Source organism: Thalassophryne amazonica, chromosome 2 (genome assembly GCF_902500255.1).
Source record: "Thalassophryne amazonica chromosome 2, fThaAma1.1, whole genome shotgun sequence".
NCBI lineage: Eukaryota > Metazoa > Chordata > Actinopteri > Batrachoidiformes > Batrachoididae > Thalassophryne > Thalassophryne amazonica.
Genome location: NC_047104.1, coordinates 34,968,046 through 34,983,069, shown reverse-complemented (window position 1 = coordinate 34,983,069; position 15,024 = coordinate 34,968,046). Strand labels below are relative to the sequence as shown.

The following is a 15,024-nucleotide window of genomic DNA, read 5'->3' as shown; positions in this document are numbered from 1 at the left end:
AGTAAACCTTTAGCAGTGCAGTAGCATCACGTTTTACTTTAAATTATTCTCACCTCAGACAAATTTGCAGAACTAACCTCCGTTGGTTAAACTGGGTGTTTGTATATATCCAAAAGTGAGGAATTTCTCATTGAGTGGGTCTGCTCCATCACCCTGGCTGCAGTGTCTCGTTCTGCCCAGAAATGTGGTCTGAACCCCACCTGCTCCATGTAGCTCTGCCTGCTGTCACAGCTCGATCGATCCCACCCTCTGATTAGTCCTCCTTCAGCTCGACGTCACCCCGAAAAGTCACTGAAAAAAGTTTCTCCCAGCAGGGTGATGGGAGACTCATTCTACTGCTGTTTTTTTTCCAACATGTCTGACGTATCCAACGCAAGGGGAGGTATCATTCGATGCTAATGAAGTGTGCGGTGTCAAAGGTCCTTTAGGCTCTTCTTTCTGTAGCTTATCATGTTGCAAAATCTTCAGGCCTTTCCTTAACTGTTGACTTTGTCATAGATATGCCCAGCTCTTGGCAGGCATTCTTGATTTGCCCAACAATTGTGTACTGTGTCTTCAGTCATTCAGAACTCCTATTGTTGTTGGTCGTAAGTGAATGTTGGTCTACCTGAACTCATCAGTAAGAATGTGTGGAGTGGGTAGCTCAGTGGATACAGAGATGGGCTATAATAAGTAGGTCTAGGGTCAATTCCCAATCATACCACCTTTCTGTGTTCTTGCACAAGACACCTCATTGTTTTAGTCCACCCAACTGTAAATGGGTACCAGCCTTGTCTGGGGAAGTGACCAGTGTTGGACTGGCGTATTTTGCCACAGTAAATGTCATTGGCACTTAGCAGATTCCAGCAATTCCTAAATGTAAACAAAACAGTTCCAATCAAATCCAAACAGTTCTTCTCATGAGCTGTCAGTTAAAAACAATGAATGCATAACAAACATCTGTGTTTAAAAGAGCTGAGCAGCAAGTTGTTCAATCACAAAGCCTCTAACTTTTACACCGTCCATCTGATTTGGATGTAAATACCTTCAGAATAAAGCTGAAAGTAACAGGCTGAAAAACATCAAGTTCATCAGTGCAGAAATGCATCCGTTGTTCCTGCAGTAAAACAGCTTGGCAAGCGGTTTACCCTGGCAGAAGGTAAAACAGGCCTAGAGAGTTGGAGTGAGGTTGGGAGGATTAAAATAAAACTTAAAATCCATGGACAGATGTGACAGCAGGACATAATTCTTACGGATGATCGCAATAAAAAGTGGAAAAACAAGTGTGAAACCACGGGGGGGTTGCTTGTCAGTTGCTGTGAGATGTGCTACAAGTGTGGAAGATATGCAGGAAAACACAGTGGGCAATAAACTACAAATGAAAGTATTCAACTGTTCGCCCTAATACGACAGCAGAAACACGCTTGAATGCAGATTGATGAAGCAGAGAGAAAAGTGCTGTAATTCAAACATCTATCAAAGCTGAGAGTCTGCAGCATCAGCTCATGTTTATAGTTTGTTTTCAGCTCTATTACGCTGTGACGCACGGCTAAAATAACATATAACAATTCATATATACTGAACTGCACATTTGAAATGGCTCAACCAGCTAACAGCAAAAGTCACGTGAGATGTACCCAAGTGCTTTGTGCTCACAAAATGATAAATGGACTGCATTTATATAGCACTTTTCCATCTGCATCAGACTCTCAAAGCTCTTTACAATTATGCCTCACATTCACACAGACACACTCACACAACGTCAGGGTGCTGCCATGCAAGGTTCTCACTACACACTGGGAGCAGCTCAGGGATTAAGGACCCAGTTGCCCAAGGGCCCTTAGTGATTTTATGATCAAACTGAGCCCAACACTTAACCACAAAAGAATAACTACAATAAATAAATTAAATTACCAAAAATTTGTCCCTCATGGACTGAACTCTGACCTTTTTCTAAAGCTCTCACAAATTGCAAATCATCAGTCTCATCACAAAAAATGTGACAGGTGTTAACATAACATGATAGTTAATGCAGTTCTGTTACTTTAATTTGACAGTTTGACTCATGAACATAGAACAATAGAAAAATGTTTTTTTTTAATCATGAACTGCAATTACTGTATTTTCCAGAGTATAAATCACACTTTTTTACTCCATTATCAGCTCTTTAATTTGGGACTTTTGTGCTTTGTTATAGTGCACTTTTTATTATTGACAGTTGCTCTTATATTATTTGTTTAGTTTGTTCAGTGCTTTGATTCTTGTGAAAGTCTTCCCAAATAATAATTGTAATTATTATTATTATTATTACTAACAAGTGTGTGATTTTGTTAACATGATGGAAACTAGTGGAGACAACTGGAGACGTGCTCACTGCATGAAAAATGGTACACAAGCAAGACATGTACAGTGCATCTGGAAAGTACTCGTATTCAGTGTTTCGCAGTTGTGAATCTTGTGCCGTTTCACGGCCCATGACTGATGCAAGAGGTCAATTTCAGCAGAGTTCCGGTTCAGGGCACAAAGTAAGCACACCTCGTGAAGCGTGGACAACAAAACAACATCGGGCCACGGCAGAAGTTTATCAGAGGTGCTACACCTCTTCTAGATAACCCTCTCAACTTGAAAGAATGTGTCGTCATCATAATCGCTTGTGATCTCACTGAATCGGCGCCATTCACATCCTTGCTTTGCCATTGCTTATGGCCCAGTCACACGGCACACGACGATTTCTGAACAAAGGGAAAAAAGTAAAAAAAAGTCACCATTGAGAAAAGGTGGACGAAAGAGCTTTATCACAGAATAGCCTGCGAAGCAAGAGCGCAAAAGGGATGAAAGAGGAACTTAATAAAACTGAAGCTAATGATCTTGATGCTTTAAATGAAATGTGCCTGGAGCCACAGCTGGAGCAGTGTGTGTCTTCATCTCTGAGTTCCAGCACTCGGCGCTGGGATGGAGCTCATAACGCCTGATTCCTGGAGAAACTGCAAAAAGAAGCTGTGGAGATCTGTGTGCACGTCAGTGGACCCACCTGCTCTGGTTCCTCATCCAGAACAAAAGAGGGACCATCTCGTTCATCATCAGAATCCTCACTATCTGACGAGACACGCTGCGCGCTCCGTCTTGCTCCAATTAAAAAAAAAGCCTCTGGTGTGCCGAAGTCACTGCTGTATAACTGTATTATGTTCTGAGCATATATATTGATTTATAACAGAAAACTGTCAAAAGCGGGAATAAATATAAGTGTAAAGATGATTGAATATATCAGAGCTGTAAATCAATCAGTGCGTGTGAACGCGCATTGACTCACATGCGGTTATTTCAACCAGCTGCAGCTGATCCACAACGTGAATTCTGCCTTCCAGAACAGCTCTTTATATAATCATTTGAATTATCTACCTGTTGCCACATGAACAGAATGGCTGGATTGTCATTCCTACACTCATATTGTTATATTTAATAAAAATAATAAGCGCACGCAGCAGCTGCTGCTGTCGCTGATGCTGCGTTCAAATACCATTGGAAATTACACAACTTTTTTGTTGTTTTAAATTCAGCAGTTGATTGTGGCAAATAATTAACTGTATCCACACAAAAAATTAATTCTGGCCTATATAAGGAGCCCACTGAAGCTGACCCCCCACACAGATAAAAAATCCAAGCAAACAGGCTGAGTTTGCCCTGTAATTTCCGATGGTACATGAACACAGCAGCAGCCTCAGCACTCATAAACCGGCTTCTGCACTGTGTGAAAACATTCAGCCGGTCGAACAAAGTCAAACTAAACTATAACATTACAAAAACTAATCATATATATATATATATATATATATATATATATATATATATATATATATACATACACAGTGAGGAAAATAAGTATTTGAACACCCTGTGATTTTGCAAGTTCTCTCACTTAGAAATCATGGAGGGGTCTGAAATTTTCATCTTAGGTGCATGTCCACTGTGAGACATAATCTAAAAAAAAAAAATCCAGAAATCAAAATGTATGATTTTTTTTTTATAATTTATTTGTATGTTACTGCTGCAAATAAGTATTTGAACACCTGTGAAAATCAATGTTAATATTTTGTACAGTAACCTTTGTTTGCAATTACAGAGGTCATACGTTTCCTGTAGTTTTTCACCAGGTTTGCCCACACTGCAGCAGGGATTTTGGTCCACTCCTCCATACAGATCTTCTCCAAATCTTTCAGGTTTGGAGTTTCAGCTCCCTCCAAAGATTTTCTATTGAGTTCAGGTCTGGAGACTAGCCAGGCCACTCCAGGACCTTGAAATCCTTCTTACGGAGCCCCTCCTTAGTTGCCCTGGCTGTGTGTTTGGGGTCATTGTCATGTTGGAAGACCCAGCCATGACCCATCTTCAATGCTCTTACTGAGGGATGGAGGTTTTTTGCGAAAATCTTGCAATACATGACCCCATCCATCCTCCCTTCAATACGGTGCAGTCGTCCTGTCCCTTTTGCAGAAGAGCACCCCCAGAGTATGATGTTTCCACTCCCATGCTTCATGGTTGGGATGGTTTTCTTGGGGTTGTTCTCATCCTCTAAACATGGTAAGTGGAGCTGATTCCAAAAAGCTCTATTCTGGTCTCATCTGACCACGTGACCTTCTCCCATGTCTCCTCTGGATCATCCAGATGGTCATTGGTGAACTTCAAATGGGCCTGGACATGTGCTGGCTTGAGCAGGGGGACCTTGCTGCCCTGCAGGATTTTAAACTATGACAGTATCATGTGTTACTAATGTAATCTTTGTGACTGTGGTCCCAGCTCTCTTCAGGTCATTGGTCAGGTCCTCCTGTGTAGTTCTGAGCTTTCTCAGAATCATCCTTACCCCACAAAGTGAGATCTTGCATGGAATCCCAGACCGAGGGAGATTGACAGTCATCTTGTGTTTCTTCCACTTTCTAATAAATAATCATAACAGTTGTTGTCTTCTACCAAGCTGCTTGCCTGTTGTCCTGTAGTTCATCCCAGCCTTGTACAGGTCTACAGTTTTGTCCCTGGTGTCCTTAGACAGCTCTTTGGTCTTGGCTATGGTGGACAGGTTGGAGTGTGATTGACTGAGTGTGTGAACAGGTGTATTTTATACAGGTAACAAGTTCAAACAGGTGCAATTAATACAGGTAAAGAGTGCAGAATAAGAGGGCTTCTTAAAGAAAAATTAATAGGACTGTGTGAGCCAGAATTCTTGCTGGTTGGTAGGTGTTCAAATACTTATTTGCAGCAGTAACATACAAATAAATTATTAAAAAATCATACATTGTGATTTCCGGATTTTTTTTTTTTTTAGATTATGTCTCTCACAGTGGACATGTACCTAAGATGAAAATTTCAGACCCCTCCACGATTGCTAAGTGGGAGAACTTGCAAAACCGCAGGGTGTTCAAATACTTATTTTCCTCACTATATATATATATATATATATATATATATATATATATATATATATATATATATATATATATATATATATATATATATATCCATCCATGCATTTTCTTCCACTTTATCCGGAGTCGGGTCGCGGGGGCAGCAGCTCAAGCAAAGCTGCCCAGACCTCCCGATCCACACACGCCTCCCCCAGCTCCTCCGGGGGAATCCCAAGGTGTTCCCAAGCCAGCCGAGAGATGTAGTCCCTCCAGCGTGTCCTGGGTCTTCCCCAGGGCCTCCTCACAATGGGACGTGCCCGGAACACCTCTCCAGCGAGGCGTCCAGGGGGCATCCGGAAAAGATGCCCGAGCCACCTCAACTGACTCCTTTCGACGTGGAGGAGCAGCGGCTCGACTCCGAGCTCCTCCCGAGTGACCGAGCTCCTCACCCTATCTCTAAGGGAGCGCCCAGCCACCCTGCGGAGGAAACTCATCTCGGCTGCTTGTACTCGCGATCTCGTTCTTTCGGTCATGAGCCAAATCTCATGACCATAGGTGAGGATCGGAACGTAGATCGATCGGTAAATCGAGAGCTTTGCCCCCCTACTCAGCTCTCTCTTCACCACGACGGTCCGATACAGCGACCGCATCACTGCAGATGCTGCACCGATCCGTCTATCGATCTCACACTCCATCCGTCCCTCACTCGTGAACAAGACCCCGAGATACTTAAACTTCTCCACTTGAGGCAAGGACACTCCACCGACCTGAAGAGGGCAAAGCACCTTTTTCCCGTCGAGAACCATGGCCTCGGATTTGGAGGTGCTGATTTTCATCCCGGACACTTCACACTCAGCTGCAAACCGCCCCAGTGCACGCTGAAGGTCCTGATTTGACAAAGCCAACAGAACCACATCGTCCGCAAACAGCAGAGACGATATATATATATATATATATATATATAAAACTCATTTATTTAAAAAACAAAAAACTAAAAAAAAAAAACAAAACAAAACAAAAAAACAACCAAAGAAAGAAATCATGCGTACATAAGTATTCACAGCATTTGCCATGAACCTCAAAATTGAGCTCAGGTGCATCCTGTTCCCCCTGGTCATCCTTGAGATGTTTCTACAGCTTAATTGGAGTCCACCTGAGGTAAATTCAGTTGATTGGAAATTATTTGGAAAGGCACACACCTGTCTACATATAAGGTTGACAGTTGACAGGGCATGTCAGAGCACAAACCAAGGATGCCATGTGGGTTCCATTATGGAAGACGTTCAGACCCACCAAGACTCTGCCTAGAGCTGGCCGCCCATCTAAACTGAGCCATAAGGGGAGGTCAGATAGGTGACCAAGAACCCGATGGTCACTCTGTCAGAGCTCCAGGAGAGAGTGGGTCCTTCCAGAAGTACAACCATCTCTGCAGCAATCCACCAATCAGGCCTGTATGGTAGAGTGGCCTGGCAGAAGCCACTGCTTAGTAAACGGCACATGGCAGCCCACCTAGAGTTTACCAAAAGGCACCTGAAGGACTCTCAGTCCACAAGAAACTAAATTCTCTAGTCTGATGCGACAAGAATTGAACTCTTTGGTCTGAATGCCAGTTTTCATGTTTGAAAGAAACCAGGCACCATCCCTACAGTGAAGCATGGTGGTGGCAGCATCATGCTTTTTCAGCAGCAGGAGCTGAGAGACTAGTCGGGATTGAGGGAAAGATGAATGCAACAATGAACAGAGACATCCTGCATGAAAACCTACTCCAGAGCAGTCTTGACCTCAGACTGGGGTGATGCTTCATCTTTCAGCAAGACAATGACCCTAAGTAGAGTGGCTAAAAGGAGTGGCTTTAGGACAACTCTGTGAATGTTCTTGAGTGAGCCAACCAGAACGCAGACCTGAATCCCATTGAACATCTCTGGAGAGATCTGAATATGGCTGTGCACCGACCCTCCCCAGAGAGGTGATACAAAGAGGAATGGGCAAAACTGACTGAAGATAGGTGCCATCATATTCAAGAAGACTTGAGGCTATAACTGCTGCCAAAGTATTGAACAATGGCTGTGAATACTTATGTACATTTTGGTGGCCTAGGTGAGACTATGGTTTGGCAACTAGAGTGCCTTGATTAGAGAGAGTGGCGGGAGTCGAAAAAAAATTGGTCATGTGACTCATGGTGCCATCTTGGGTTCAAAATAGCGTTTGCTGTTAATCTGTCTGCATGTAAATCCAACTATTTTATTTATTTATTCACTGAAAATGCCGGGTTGTTGTGCATTTGGAGGCACAAATAGACACAGCAAGGGCTTCAGGATGCACAGATTCCCTTCAGATCTGAACAGAAGAAAAATTTGGGAAAATAAAGTCAGCCGTGTGGGATGGAAGGGACTTCATTGTCAAAGCTTTGAGAGGTAAATTTATTGTTCATTCCCATATACAGTAAAACTCAACTAAACTGTCATTGTATAAACCAGATATTCACAGTCACCAGACAAAAAAGTCCCAAAGTTTTTGTATTGTTTTCCATGTAATAAACACAGCATATAACTGATTTTGTATAATGGATTTTTGCTCGTGTCGGATAAAATGTCCTGTCCGATCCCAATGTCTTTCTATTAAACCCCTCGCATGTGAGACTGGAGTAATTTCTGTGATTTAACTTATAACAATGGCACAGGGGTCTGTCATGGCATTGCACAGCTCCACTATGAATAGTGACATCACATGAAATCTCTTTGAGCAGGATTTCTTCTCTAGATGTATCTTTAATTTTTAAAGTCATTTTAAAAATAATACACTACACACTTACTGTATTTCGTGTATGAAGCTCCTGGGTTTAAAACAAAATTACTTTATTCTTACATTTAGAAATATTAAGCCAGTAATAATAATAACTAATGTGTTGCCCGTGGGTATCCACAGGCTCTAGATTGGGTTGTGTTTCTAAAATAGGTAGTTGACATTTTTCCAGGGTGGTAATAAATGATGCAAAGTTTCTGTAATGAGTTGGAATGGCGCGTGAGTCCAGAATGTTTTTAGAACCTTAGACCTCAACACTTTTTAAAGGAAGAACCCTTTTTTCCTGTTAATTATATAATTTTTTCAATGTAAATTTACTGTCTTACTGTATTTATAAATTGTTTAGGTTCTTGTTATCATATACACACACTATTATTATTAACATTATCATTATTATTATTATTATTGCCAGTATTATTATTTTATTTTATTTTACTTCTATTTTGTCATTTGATTTTTAAATGGATCACAATGGAATTAAGTGTTTTCACTTTCTTGTGCATCCATGTATTTTTAAAGTATTTAAAATTATATTATGTACATACATTGAACGTACAAAATAAAATCATGCATGCACACACGCATACTTTTAATACATAGATGATTTACCGCCCTGTGCTGGAATGGCATGTGAGTCCAGAATGTAAATATCAACATCCATTTTTCAATGCTTTTAGGTAATATCCATAGTTTCTCCAAAAAATATTAGTCCTATCAACCTTCTGTTTTGGCAGAGTTCATCCTTGACCGTTGTTAGTAGATAGAAGTTTGAGGGGAAAAATGAATTTACTCCATTTTGGAGTAAGGCTGTAGCATAACAAAATGTGGAAAAGTGAAGTGATGTGAATACTTTCTGGATGCACTGTATGTGGCCTTTGCAGAAGTACATCCTCTCTGAGTGCCTTATAGGTTTTTAAACAGCACACAGTCCATGGCTCAATACATGTAAAATACAGTAGATTTTCAATTTCATGGTTTATTGTTTCACCCATACTTTAAATTAGAAGTGACATTGTGTCACTGCATGTTTGGACAATTTTGTGCTTTTGTTTCATGTGTTACTATGAAACTAAATGAAATGTTTGCACCCCAGAGGCTGGTCTGCCTGAGGTTTCTTCCTATAATTAATGTGCTTTCTCATGTGGTTCTCATTTGGTACTGTATAAACACTTTGAATTTTAAGTAAAATTTATTCCGAAGCTATTCATAGATTGCCCAACAGTGAATATCCAAAGTTTAACATACAAGCACATATTTGCATATTAACGTTTCACGGGGTGGCTGTGTCTGCCAGTGTTGTGACCAGTTTATCCCGTGGATTCAAAAATAATAGAGTCATAAAATTTTAAATTCATTTCAAAATCTGCATTTTAAAAATGACATGACTGAGGTTTATTTTTAGAAACATGCACCGATTTGTTTGTCATAAAATTTCAAATAACTTCAAAAAAAGATACAAGAGGCATAATTTCAAATATTATATTGCACGAAAACTCTGATACCTCAAATTTATGAATGAATGAGATCCTGTTAGTTTTCTGTGTGTTTGCACAGGAAGCTGATCTGACAGTTAAATATTTGTGAACCGCTGCTCTTGTGCACATAAAGCTTGTGAGATTATTTAAAAAAAAAAATCATCATCATATCAGCCTGGTGCAGTGCATGTGCTATGAGTGCTGAGTTATGGAGAACGCGAAAACATTTATGGAGAGTAAACATGAATTGTGTCATGTTCCAGCATAGTAAAATAATGTTGTCATGTTTCCTGACTTCAAATATTGCAATTTATTCAAACAGTTATCATGATTTTGCAGTGTTAATTACATTAATTATCAGTGTAATTAGTCAAATCTCTACAGCTGACTAATTAAGTTGTGTATCTATGCAGAGTGCTGCCACTGGTAGCACGATTTCAAAAACAAAGTTCTCCCATAATTATGTGACAATTAACCCTCCACGATGCAGCAGTTGCTATAATTTTGTGGTTGGCAAATTGTTGAATTCTCTCTCTTCCCTCACCTCCCCCTTTTGTCCCACAAAAAGGTTTTGCATCAGATTTGCAGATGAATCAAAGGCACAGAGCCTGGGGTGCTGTTCTGGGAACAGCAGTAGCTGTGACCTGCGTGGGTCTGGTGGTCTACCTCATCAAGAAAAAGAAAACCCGCAAAGGTTTCTCTCACAGGAAACTGATTGAGGAGTTCCCTACAGACCCGGGTATGTTACATGCAACACTTTCACTCCCTCACCTATTCACTCACTCTTGACATTGTTTCCACCTGCATTGCTGCACAAGAAGAGAATTATGGGTAATCTTTCTAAAACACAGTGAGCACATTTACATGCACAATAAAAAATTATCGTTATCAGATTTTTGGAGTTATTGCCTATTAAAGTGGTCATATAAATGCTAATGGCATTATGCTACATACAGTTGTATGCAAAAGTTTGGGCACCCCTGATAATTTTCATGATTTTCCTTTATAAATCATTGGTTGTCTAGATCATAAATTTCAGTTAAATATATCATGTAGCAGACAAACACAGTGATATTTGAGAAGTGAAATTAAGTTTATAGGATTTACAGAAAGTGTACAATAATTATTTAAACAAAATTAGGCAGGTGCATAAATTTGGGCACCCCAAAATAAAAAAATTTAGTAGATCCTCCTTTTGCAGAAATAACAGCCTCTAAATGCTTCCTATAGCTTCCAATGAGAGTCTGGATTCTGGTTGAAAGTATTTTGGACCATTCTTCTTTACAAAACATCTCAAGTTTGTTGGTTTCCGAGCATGGTCAGGCCGCTTAAAATCACACCACAGATTTTCAATGATATTCAGGTCTGGGGACTGAGATGGCAATTCCAGAACGTTGTACTTGTTCCTCTGCATGAATGCCTTAGTAGATTTTGAGCAGTGTTTAGGGTCATTGTCTTGTTGAAAGATCCAGCCCCTTTGTCACTGATTCATGAACATTGTTCTCAAGAATCTGCTAATATTGACTGGAATTCATGTGACCCTCAACATTAACAAAATTCCCAGTACCTGCACTGGCCACACAGCCCCACAGCATGATGGAACCACCTCCAAATTTTACTGTAGGTAGCAAGTGTTTTTCTTGGAATGATGTGTTCTTTTTTAGCCATGCATACCACCCCTTGTTCTGTCCAAATAACTCAATTATAGTTTCATCAGTCCACAGCACCTTATTCCAAAATGAAGCTGGCTTGTCCAAATGTGCTTTAGCATACCCCAAGCGACTCTGTTTGTGGCGTGTATGCAGAAAAGGCTTCCTCTGCATTAGAGCATCTCCTTGTGCAAAGTGCGCTGCATAGTTGAACGATGCACAGAGACAATATCTGCAGCAAGATCATGTTGTAGGTCTTTGGAGCAGGTCTGTGGGTTGACTATGACTGTTCTCACCATCCTTTGCTTCAGCTTATCTGAGATCTTTCTTTGCCTGTCACTTTGGCCCTTAAGTAGTACTGTGCATGCGGTCTTCCATTTCCTCACTACGTTCCTCACAGTGGAAACTGACAGCTGAAATCTCTGAGATAGCTTTATGTATCCTTCCCCTAAACCATGATGTTGAACAATCTATGTTTTCACATCATTTGAGAGTTGTTTAGAGGCTCCCCTTGTTGCCACTCATTAGAAGAGATTCAAAGAGGGGAAACATTTGCAAATGGCCACCTTAAATACCCTTTCTCCTGACTGGATTCACCTGTGTAAGGAGGTCAAGGGTCAATGAGCTTACAAACCAATTTTGTGTTCCAATAATTAGTGCTACATGTATTCAAATCAATAAAATGACCAGGGTGCCCAAATTTATGCAACTGCCCAGTTTTGTTTGAATAATTATTGCACACTTTCTGTAAATAGTAGAAACTTAATTTCACTTCTCAAATATCAGTGTGTTCATCTGCTATATGATATATTTAACTGAAATTTCTGATCCAGACAACTAATGATTTCATGAAAATTATCTGGCGGTGCCCAAACCTTTGTGTACAACTGTACATTATCAGATTAAGGTCATTACTGCATTATGACAAATCTGATGAACACACTTTGGTTTTTGGCCAAAATCCCATTTTCTCAGGTGCATGTATACTGCTAATGTGGTTTCTTTTGTTCTTTTTACATTTGTGCATGTGTAAAAGTGCTTTTTTACTTGTCAAAATCATCATGTGTAGTCACACTGACTGCTTGTCTTTTTTTGTTTCTCTTCAATAAAGCTTTATCTGGGGGCAGGGATGGACTTATAGCACAACCCCATTTCCAGTGAAGTTGGGACGTAGTGAAGAATGTAAATAAAAACGGTATACGACTTGCAAATCCTGTTCAACCTATATTCAATTGAATACATCACAAAGACAAGATATTTCATGTTCAAACTGATAAACTTTATTGTTTTTGTGCAAATATTTGCTCATTTTGAAATGCCTACAACACGTTTCAAAAAAGCTGGGACAGTGGTATGTTTACTACTGTGTTACATCACCTTTCCTTCTAACAACACTCAATAAGTGTTTGGGAACTGAGGACACTAATTATTGAAGCTTTGTAGGTGGAATTCTTTCCCATTCTTGCTTGACTTCAGTTGTTCAACAGTCCGGGGTCTCCGTTGTCATATTTTGCACTTCATAATGCACCACACATTTTCAATGGGCGACAGGTCTGGACTGCAGTCTAGTACTCGCACTCTTTTACAATGAAGCCACACTGTCATAATGTGTAGAATGTGGCTTGGCACTGTCTTACTGAAATAAGCAGGGACGTCCCTGAAAAGACGTTGCTTGGATGGCAGCATGTGTTGCTCCAAAACCTGGATGTACCTTTCAGAACTGATGGTGCCATCACAGATGTGTAAGTTGCCCATGCCATGGGCACTAATACTCCCCCATACCATCACAGATGTTGGCTTTTGAACTTTGCGCTGGTCACAATCTGGATGTTTTTTTTCCTCTTTTGTCAGGAGGGCACGACGTCCATGATTTCCAAAAACAAATTAAAATGTGGACTCAGCAGACCACAGCACACTTTTCCACTTTGCGTCGATCCATTTCAAATGAGCTCAGGCTCAGAGTAGGCAGCGGCATTTCTGGATGTTGTTGATGTATGGCTTTCGCTTTGCATGGTAGAGTTTTAACTTGCACTTGTAGATGTAGCGACAATCTGTGTTAACTGACAATGGTTTTCTGAAGTGTTCCTGATGTTGGTTTTTAATGCAGTGCCACCTGAGGGATCGAAGGTCATGGGCATTCATTGTTGGTTTTCGGCCTTGCCGCTTACGAGTAGAAAGTTCTTCTGATTATATTATGGACTGTAGATGATGGAATCTTTAAATTCCTTGCAATTGACAGCCCAGTTTCATGTTTTTTTTCGTGCTGCCCTGATGAAATGAGTCAAATTTTCGTGATGGTTTTTTTTTTTAACTCACTATTACTAACCCTACTCCTATCCCCGACCCTAACCATAACCTAATCTTACTCTTTCCCCCCACCCTAACCATAACCACCCCCTGACCCCCCTGCTTCACTTTTAATTTTGTGCAGCCATCACGGAATGAATTAGAATGAATTCGTGCTGCCATGATGAAAATGAAGCACTTTTCATCACAATATCACAAACCAATATATTAATGTATATTTCATGCTGCTGGAGCACGACTTGCCATGAGACCGGGATGCAATTAAATGTTGAGAAACATTGTTCTTAAACTGTTGAACTGTTTTTACATGCAGTTGTTCACAAAGTGGTGATCCTTGCCCCATCTTTGCTTGTGAATGGCTGAGACTTTTGGGGATGCTCATTTTATACCGAATCATCACACTCACGTGTTTCCAGGTGTTCTTTGAGCATTCATCAACTTTCCCAGTCTTGAATGAGCAAATATTTGCACAAAAGCAAAGCTTATCAGTTCGAACATTAAATATCTTGTCTTTATGGTGTATACAATTGAATATAGGTTGAAGAGGATTTAAAAATCATTGTATTCTGTTTTATTTACATTTTACACAATGTCCCAACTTCATTGGAATTTGGGTTGTAAATTATAGTGAATTAGTATACTATTTTCTGGAGTGTAATTCAGTGATATAGAGTAAAAGGGTGTGGCTTATATATGATGTTTCCTCTTCAAGATTTTTTGACAGGTGCAACTTATACTCCTGAAAAAAATACACACACACACACACACACACACACACACACACACACACACACACACACACACACACACACACACACACACACACACACACACACACACACACACACACACACATATATATACATATGAATGAAAAAGCAGAATGAATGAAAAAGTGCAGCGCAGGACACAGCATTGATACGGACAGGACAGATGCAGTGAGAATGTGGCACACGTGTAGCATGTGTATTACTCTTAACAATGTTCGAAGAACAATTTGGACATGATATGCATGCTGTAAGAAATTTGTGGGAAAATATTAGAAGCTATTGAGGATGTGGCAGAGACATAATCAGGAGAACGTATGAACTGGGCCACGTCCTCGCTGCATTTCTCAAAATGTTCAGGATGCAGTGTGGTCTTCACATCCAATAGCGATGGGACCCTTTTTCAGTCTAAGTAGTGTTTTCTTCTGAAAAATGTAATGTACTACCAAATCAAATGTGATGGTGAAATCTCCTTGAACAGCATGAGCAAGATACCACAGCTCAGCCAACTTATTGTGGAGAGACTGGCAGATGATACACTGCATTCAGTTTCTTGTTTCTTGAGCCTGTCAGGATCCCACAAAATGGGCTGAGATATTGAAAGATAATTACATGTGCAACCCTCGCCTATTTGCATATTGAACCCACATAA

General features: G+C 40.3%; 1 protein-coding gene across 3 annotated transcripts in view; it reads left to right on the top strand.

The window, feature by feature from the left end:
• muc15 (mucin 15, cell surface associated) overlaps positions 1-15,024 on the top strand; it is a 71,900-nt gene that overhangs the window by 56,192 nt on the left and 684 nt on the right. For 2 of the 3 annotated variants that reach the window (XM_034184858.1, XM_034184841.1), the window contains one exon: positions 10,218-10,383. In XM_034184858.1, coding sequence (XP_034040749.1) covers positions 10,218-10,383 — 166 coding nt within the window. Of the gene's footprint in view, positions 1-10,217; positions 10,389-15,024 lie in introns of all 3 variants that reach the window. The other variant, XM_034184850.1, reaches the window with a different exon arrangement.